The sequence below is a fragment of the Lonchura striata genome, chromosome 6 (assembly GCF_050655825.1).
Source record: "Lonchura striata isolate lonStrDom1 chromosome 6, ASM5065582v1, whole genome shotgun sequence".
Taxonomy (NCBI): Eukaryota; Metazoa; Chordata; class Aves; order Passeriformes; family Estrildidae; genus Lonchura; species Lonchura striata.
Genome location: NC_140708.1, coordinates 4,714,196 through 4,722,872, shown reverse-complemented (window position 1 = coordinate 4,722,872; position 8,677 = coordinate 4,714,196). Strand labels below are relative to the sequence as shown.

General features: G+C 54.5%; 1 protein-coding gene across 1 annotated transcript; it reads right to left on the bottom strand.

The window, feature by feature from the left end:
• Positions 1–481: 481 nt before the first annotated feature.
• Positions 482–3,389, bottom strand: LOC144246577 (C-type lectin domain family 2 member B-like). The gene is made up of 6 exons (XM_085583942.1): positions 3,293–3,389; positions 2,446–2,660; positions 1,969–2,067; positions 1,688–1,866; positions 1,387–1,487; positions 482–1,296 (listed from the first exon to the last, which is right to left on the bottom strand). Exons 2-6 carry the CDS (start codon positions 2,591–2,593, stop codon positions 1,182–1,184), a joined length of 642 nt encoding a protein of 213 aa, XP_085440068.1. The 5' UTR covers positions 2,594–2,660; positions 3,293–3,389; the 3' UTR covers positions 482–1,181.
• Positions 3,390–8,677: the final 5,288 nt, after the last annotated feature.

Sequence of the window (8,677 nt, the reverse complement as noted above, 5' to 3'; positions counted from 1 at the left end):
ATTTCTAAAAAAAACAGAAAAAAAACCTTCCCCCTCTGTTGTGGCACGGTACGCGCTCCTCTCGCTGCGGCACTCCGAGCCGTGCCAGGCTGGGCGGTGAGGGAAGAGAACGGGCGTCCGCTTCCCCCTGCAAGCTCTGCAGTTCAGTTCGTGGCGCGCGGGGACAGACGAAGGTGGCACGGGACTTGGGGGTGAACGAGATGGTTTTATTTAGTGAGCCCCAAGACCCCGGCGGGCGGGGGGGCAAAGGTTTTATACAGAACTTAGGAGGATGGGTGTAGGAACAGCAACCAATGAGGGAATAGCAGGGGAGGAGTTTAGGGCAGAACTAACATCTGGAAGCTGAGGAGGGGGCTAGAATGAATGACAGGGAAGGTTCTAGGGAAAGGGGCAGGGAAAGGGAGGATTGACCACTTGGAGATGGGGGGGGGAAAACAGATATTAAACAAATATCAAATGAAAGAAAAACACACCACCGCACTACTCCACATACATGGTGTTTATTTTAACTACTAAAATCTTCATTTTAACTACAGAAGAACAACTAATCAATATAACAATACATATAGTAGCTATCTGCATAGAGCCATATAATAAGCATTTTTCACATAATGGAAACAGAAACCAGGGCATCCAAAAAAAGAAGAATTATTGACCCTTGCTATCAGAGAGTGAAATTACAAAAAGATAGAACCACAAGAAAAACATATATTAGCTTAATGTACTAGGCAGCATGAAGAAAAGCCAAAGGTTAAAACCAAGCAAAAAAACCTCAAAACTCAAACAAATATTTGAGTACTCACAAATTCAAGAATATGCATATAGGCCCGTAACATAACAGTACAATAGGAATATAGTTTAAGTAAACCATATGCAAATAGCCAAGCACCTCAGCACAGGATTTTATCCCTTATCAAACTTCTATAAAAATTTTAAAGAGTCAGCCATGTTTCAATAAGGACAATCAAATAACTGTAGGCAGCACCAGTGGCAGGATGCACTGCAGAGACTTTTCCCCTGAACACCCACCCCTGTGTTGGCACTGGGGATGGACAGGCACTGAGGTGACCCTGAGAGTCCGTGCAAGGCACAGGGTGCAGCTGAGGAAGGACAGCCCTGTGCTGGGCTCAGAGCTGAAGCTGGCACTGCCCAGCGTGGACAAGGTCCTTCCTCCAGCCCTGTCACAGGGCAGCTTGGGCCTTGCTGCAGACATACGGCCGCTCATTTGAGCACATCTCACTCCGGAATTTATCGTCAGCCAGGTACACACACGGGGAATTGCCAAGGACAGGAAGCCTGCAGGGAGGAGCAGAGACAGCGCTGGTTCCCAGGGGAACACCTTGTGCCCCTGTGCCCCCAGGCCCTGCCCGGCTCCCCGGCACTCACCTGGAGCTGTAGCTGCTGCCGTCCCCCCAGTGCAGGCGCTCGCCCCGTCTGCGCAGCCCGATCCAGTAATCGACGTTCCCGCGGAGGCGGAAGAGCAAATCCTGCCCAGGAGAGAGGAGTGGGAGCTGCCCCGGCCCCTCGGGGGGACCCGTGCCCGGGGCTGCCCCCGCACGCCGGGGCTCCTTCCCTGCAAGGCCCCGGCACAGGGCTGCACCCCCAGCCCTACGAGCACCCAGCCCGGCCCAGGAGCACCCCCAGGCTCCCCTCAGCCACCCCACACCGCCCGCAGCCCCTCACTCACCATGGCCTCATCCTGGAGAATGGCCAGGGAGGCCCCGAGCTCCGAGCACCGTTCCTGAGCCTGATCCCAGCTCCTGTAATCCCTTGACAAGTAGTAGCAGACCCCATTGGACCCAACCCAGCCACGGGGACAGCCCAGAACCAACTGCGGAGTCGCAGGTGTGACTGGAACCTGTGGTGCTGGAGGGGGAAGAGGAGAAGGTCTGAGGATTCCCCTCTGCAGGGAGCAGGGACCCCGCTCTGCCCCGAGGGGCTGGGCCCAGCCTGCTGCCCCTCCCTTACCTGACTGCACAGCCAAGGCCACCCCCAAAGCCAGCACCAGCACCAGGAGCAGCAGAATCAGCACCACCGTGAGCACGGGACGGGAGCTGAACCATTCACCTGGAGCAGGAAAGAGCTGCTGGCTGCCAGAACCAGACCCGGCCCTGCAATCTGCTCACCCCGTGCCCAGGGAGCACAGCAGAGACCCCTCAGCCACTGTGCCCCTCACTCAGCTGGCAGCCAGAGAGCCAAGAGCCTGGGCACAGGCAGGGACACAGCTGTGGGGACAGCCAGGGACACAGCTGTGGGGACAGGCTGCAGCAGGAGAACTGCACAGCCTTGGGGGCAGCTGGGGCTCTTGGTTCCAGCCACTGACGGGGCCCAGCAGAGCAGGAGGCCTCTTCCAGACAGTGGGAAACAGCCACACACCTGCCAGCCCTGGCCTTGGGATGTGACACTGTCCCCTCCCTAGAGGCCACAGGGTGGCCCTGCACTCACCCAGGAATCTTCTGAGTGGATTCTGTGTTGCTGACCGGTTCTCCAGGGACTCATTGACCCCCCCATGGGTGGAGCAGAATTCACTCTCCTGCAGCTCACAGCCCTCATCTCTCTGCCAGGAACAAACAGCACCTTGCTCCCGACCCATCAGGAGTGCTGACAAAGCCTCTCGGAGATCGCCTCGGGAACAGCTTTACACCCGCGGTGGTGGCACCCTGAAAGGACACGATGCGAGGTCACTGCTGGTGCCGGCCCCGCGGGACCCCGAGGCTCAGCAGGGCGGTGCCGGCTCTGGCTGCGCTGTCCCCGCTCCCCAGGGCTGCGGCAGCAGCTGCGGAGACAAGCGCAGCCTCCGGGAGCTCTGCGCTCCCCGCAGCCCCGGCCCCTGTGGCTCTGCAGCCGCTGCAGCCCAGCTCCGTGCGGGACAGGCGCTGGCAGCGCCGGGCAGCTGCCGGATGCTGCCGGCCCGGGGCAGCTGCGGCTCGGAGCCCGCCTGCCCAGGGGCAGGAACCAGCAGCCCCGGGGGTTCACGATTGTCCCCCGCATGCCCTGCCCCGGCGGCTCGGAGCCCGGGGACACCGAGCGCCGGCACAGCCGCTCTGGCTCCCTGCCCGTGCCCGTGGAGCGGCTCCTGGCAGAGAGCGCAGCGCCGAGAAGCCTCGGCCCCGGAGCGGGCAGCGTGCGGCGCTTTCTGCCCCCGCTCGGCGCCCGCAGCGCTTTGGGCTCTGAGGCACGTTCGGGTTCATCCCGTGCCAGCCCCGAGCCGGGCACGGACACCGCCCGCCCGAGCAGCGGCCCCAGCCCGCAGCGAGCCCCGAGCTGGGGCGGAACCGAGCGCGGGTCCCACCTGGGCTGGAGCCGCCTCCGAGCTCCGGTGCCGCCTCGCCGAGCTCCGGGGCCGCCGCCGCTCCGCTCCCGGACCGACACCGCTTGGGGCCCCCGCCCCCCGCCATTTATAGCCTCAGCGCTGTGGGCGGGGCTTTGGGCATTTTGACCAATCAGCGCGGGGAGCGCGGCCGGGGCCGGGGGCAGCGGAGCGATCGCCATCCGCGGTTTGATTTTTATCGCTTGTGTCACGTTGTGGTTATTGGAATGGAATTGTACTAATAAGAAGCGCAGCCGCGTGGGAGGAAGTTTCTTCTGGGTCTCAAAACTGTGAATTACTGCGGAGATTCCTGGGCTGGGCTGCGGCACAGGTAGTGCCGGGCGTCCGGCGGCGTCGGAGGTTCCCTGTCAATTTAGATCCCTTAATTATGCTTAAGGAGGGTCTCCCCTCAATGTAATCCCGAATAAAAAGTGAATCAAGGGGGATTTTCCCTCAATTTCGCCTCTGAAAATGAGGGGAAACAGGGAAATGCAGTTTCCTCTTCACATTCCCTCATAAAGACGATTCTGCGGCCTTTGGACATCATTCCGTCTGAGAAGGTCCCTTCAAATGGAGGTTCCCCCTCGATGGAACTCTTACAATGGCACATAAAGAGGTTCCTCTCAAAGGAAGCCCTTTGAGACCAGGGACAGCCGTATTTGCCGTCAAATGGAACCTAAAGCTGATGAAAATGGAGCTCTTTCCCTCATTTCAAACAGTACTATAAACGTTTTCTCCTTTCATTTAAACATAAAAAACATGGGAAATGGTGATTGCCTGCCTAGTGAGGCACCCAAAATAACGAAACAGGTGTGTTTTCCTTCAGCTGAGTCCCTTGAAATAACAGGTGCATGCAGATTCTATCCACTTCAAACAGAATTACAGAAAAGCTTTCCCCTCTCCATTTAAATCCCTTTTCTCCTCCTAAACCCCTTTTTTGGGGGGGTCCATGGGGAGGGATTGGGGGCTCTTCCTCCTCCTCACTGGTCACACCTGGGGCTGCTGCACCTTGCAGAGTGCTGAGGAGTTCCCTCCCAGCTCCCTGCCAGTGTCCCTCTTCCTGGCAAGCAGCGGGAGGGATGCTGAGAGCACTGGGCAGGAACTGGGAGCACTGTTCCTTCCCAGAGCTCCTGATATCCCTCCCAGTGCTGCTCCTTGTCCACTGCCGGTGCTCCCACTCTCCCTCCCAGCTCCCTCCTGGCATTCCCTGTGCTCCCAGTTCCCTCCCAGTGTTCCAGGATCTCTTCCAGTGCTCCCAGCGGCAAAGCACTGGGGGCACTGCGTGGTCAGCTCCTGAAGAGGCGAGACTTGAGTTGTTGGGAGGGAAATCCCGATTTGGGAAAAGCATTTCCTGGCCCGGGGCCCGAGTCCCGGTCCCAAGGGGCGGAGGGGGCTGGGCTGAGAGCGGCCGCGCCCCGGGCACGACGAGTTCGCCGCTGCCGGGTTTCTCCTCACGTCCCTCCCTTTTCCCGCAGCCTGAGCCTGTCCTTCGGCCGCGTTGGCAGAGCAGCCTCCCTCCGTCGTGCCGCAGAGCTGCCCTCGCTCCTTGCGAGGCGGGCTGGAAGATCGCCGGGCGGGCGGGGATGGCAGCGGCGGCTGCAGCCGGGAGAGCGGCGGGGCTGCCGCGGCTCCGCGCGGGGCTTCGGGCCCGGGCAGGGCTGAAGGGGACGGAGGCTGCGGAGACGCGCTTCGGGACGCCAGGCTTCTGCAGGTGGGGCTGAGGAAGCAGGAAGCTTTGCTGGTTGCTTAAATAAGGGAATTACCTTCTTTGTACAGAGGCAATACATTAGTGGTTCTGTGCTTCCTCTTTGTGCTACAACCATTGTAGGTTTTGAGTTTAACTAAGCTTCAGAGAAGGTGAACTGGGAAGCATTATTTATAGTTGGAAATTGGTTTTGGACTTAAGACTGTACATTTTTTACGTTTTGCTTCGAAATATAAGAATTACATTTGATTAGAGCTTTAAGGCTTTTATAAACGTCATTGTGTTGCTGGGATATTTTGTGCTTGATTGTGTTTTTTAAAGCTTGCCTGATGTTGTGTAATAGGAGATAATATTGGTTTGTGTTTGAGTCGAGCTAGTGACGTAGGTAGAAGACTTGATTGGGTTTTTTTGTAGAACTAATTCTTTGGGGTCCTGTTTCTTTGTAGTAGCACTGAACAAAAAGTATTTTGAGTATTTTAACTGCTTGAAAGATACTTGAGTTATTGGGGTTTTTATAACAGAAACACTGTTTTATTGGTTATTTTAGTTTCTATAAAGACAGGGTTAACTGAGCTATGTTTTAGAATATTTGATTTTATTATCAGTCTCAATACAGTGAAACATAAGAAATATAAAACTCACCATTATTCTATTGAAAGCTAAGTAATTTCCTAATTACAGTACCATATAAATGTTTTTCAAGATATTAGCTTTTACCACACAATACGAATGTTACTTTAACACCAAGCACCTATACTTTTACCTCATATAATCCTATTACAATGCATATTTCAGAGTTCTAATGCTCTAAAATATATACCCTTTCATAAAGCCATATTTTCAAACTTATTTCTAATTCAATTTCTTTCTCAACAATATCATCTCAATTCCATAGCCTTCCTAAGTCAACAAACCTTATCTCAATATTTGCCTGTGTTAACTTTCTATCAAATTGTTAAAGTTCCTTACAAACCCATTCCTCCGGCACAGAGCAGCGAAAGCTCGGAGCAGCGGCAGCCGGGTCTGAGCAGGGCAGGGAGAGGCGAGCTCAGGAGCGGCACCGAGCAGGGGGGACAGGGCCCGCGGGCACCGGGGGAATGAGGGCCCCGCTCGGGGGCTGCTCGCACAAGCACAGCCTCCCCCCACAGCACAGCAAGCGCCTCTGCGCTGGGCTGTGGCCGTGGCAGCGAATTCCCTTCCCCGAGGCAGCGGCTCCGACCCGTCCCGTCCTCTTCCAAAGCCGAGAGAGAGACACAGAGCCAGCAGCGCACAGACCCTGCTTCCCTGTCAGGTGCCTGCTGCCAAAAGCGGGATTCCTCCTCAGCATGTATCACCTGTTCCTCTTCCAAGAACAGTCCAAAAGTGCCACCTTCAGGCAGGTTCGTGATGATTTCCAGGAGCACAGGGCCATGTGGATTTCGCAGTTGAGCTTGTTGTGTAAGGAGGGCAATGCACTCACTGCAGGCAGCACCGCTGGCAGGATGCACCGCAGAGACTTTTCCCCTGAACACCCAGCCCAGCGCTGGCACTGGGGATGGACAGGCACTGAGGTGACCCTGAGAGTCCGTGCAAGGCACAGGGTGCAGCTGAGGAAGGACAGCCCTGGGCTGGGCTCAGAGCTGAAGCTGGCACTGCCCAGCGTGGAGCAGGTCCCTTCTCGCCAGAACCCCCCTGGCCCTCAGCGCGGCCCCAGCCCGCAGCGAGCCCCGAGCTGGGGCTTGATATGTATGTTGGTTGTAATTTGCACCAATGTAATATTGTTGTATTTGATCAAGGGAAATATTATTTGACATGTATAATATTTTGTTATTGCAAAACACACGCGCCAACGACCTAAGCTGCACCCCCATTACACCAGAACTGGTTTTCTTGGACAAAGCCTCATTGACAATTTAATACATGTGGCTCGCCCGTAGATGGAGTGTTCCAAAGGACCCCTAGGCGCTGATCATCCTGGTAGCGACCTGAGATTGGGATTGCTGGAGTCCTCCAAGCTGATACATCTGAATGCCATGGTTCCAGTAACTTCATCAGGGAAATCATCCACACCTGGACTTGGACTGTTCAACCTCAACTCGGAGAAAATAACTTTATACGTGGGACTCTGAATAGAAAGGAAAGGCAGATGGCTGAAATCCTTGCCTCGGGCTGAAAATTTCCTATAAAAACTGCAGGGTCCAAAAGGGCAGTGTGTGGGCTTAGAGGAAAATCTCTGCTGAGGCTGACTTCTCTGTTGCACACCCAGTGCTGGCCTTGAGCTCGTCTCTGTTTTTTCCTTGTGTCTGGTTAGATATGTTATGTGTAGTAAATATAATTTGCGCCATGCCTTGTATGAAATATGTAATATTAGATGTTAGATTATGCCAGTTTGTATTAGTTCCTCCCCCTTTGCAGACGAGACAGCGTACATATTGGAAACTGATTTACAAGTAAAAGGATGTGGCTTGGCCAAGAGATGGGCCGTATCTGGGCTCCAGGTGTTGATCATTGGTGCTGATCATCGCATGAATGGCCCGAGATGGATATCATGGAAATCCTCAGACAGATACATGTGAATGTAGTCTTCCCGTAAACTCTCATCAGGGATTCACCTACCCGGACATTGAATTATTTCTGCTCATCACCAAAAAAAGAAAATCTTGTTAACCTATGGACTCTGAATAGAAGAAAACACTAATTGCTGAAATCTTAGCCTCAGGCGGAATTTTTCCTATAAAAACCGCTTGTGCCAGGATGGAGATGTGTGGGCATAGAGAAAAACCTCTGCTGAGGCTGACCTCTTTGTTGCACACCCAGGGCCGACCCCGGGCTTGGCTCTGTTCTTTCCTTGTGGCTGGCTAGATAGAATTTGACCGCTAATAAAATTATTTTTATTTCTAATCTGGCTGAATAAATTCTCATTTATAACAGATAGAATTAATTGCAAATTAAATACTTTATTTTTTCATTTTAATTTGGCTGGACAAATTTTCATTTATAACAGGCTCAACCCGACTGCGGGTTGCTCCTGGGCTGGAGCCGCCTCCGAGCTCTGCCGCTGCCATTCTGCTCTGGTACGAGCACACCGGCCTCACCACTCAGACTGATCGAAGGCACTACTCGCATTGCCCTTTTGAGCTGATGTGCGTGGGAGGGCTTTGGCCATTTTGCCCAATCCATGCCCGGGGAAGCAGTAATGGAGCGGGCAGGATGTGCCTGAGGGAGCCTTGTGTGGGCTCAGGCTCAGGAGATCGCTGGCAGCGAGCCCCAGGCGGTGGGGAGGAACCTGGCCGGATCCACGGCACTCAGGGCGGGCTGCCAGGGCTCCGCAGTCACAGCTGCTGAGGGAGCCTGCCAGGGAAGGGACTTGTATGTAAATGGAGATGGGCTGGTGGGAGATGTGCTGCTTGGAGGCCTCCTGCAGCATGGTAATCATGTAATTGCAGTGTTCTCGATATTTGGTGATATTTGTGATGAACATCAATAGAATTTTTACATTAGATTGGATTGTCTAATTGGTCTCGGGTGGCAAGGTTTCTTTCAAGGGAAAAGTGTCAGCGTTCGTGCTCAGGGGCCTGTGGTCCCGAGTGTGTTTTGAATCCACAAAATCCGAACAGCGCAGGATGTGTCCCAGACCCAACCTGCCACCACCTCAAACTTGTGCTGCCCTGAGAGTCCCAAGC

Coding starts and splice junctions, on each gene's coding strand:
- LOC144246577 (XM_085583942.1), bottom strand. CDS start 2,593: ATGGGTCGGGAGCAAGGTGCTGTTTGTTCCTGGCAGAGAGATGAGGGC. Junction 2,068..2,445: donor TCCACTCAGAAGATTCCTGG/GTGAGTGCAGGG, acceptor TTCCTGCTCCAG/GTGAATGGTTCAGCTCCCGT. Junction 1,867..1,968: donor GGCCTTGGCTGTGCAGTCAG/GTAAGGGAGGGG, acceptor TTCCCCCTCCAG/CACCACAGGTTCCAGTCACA.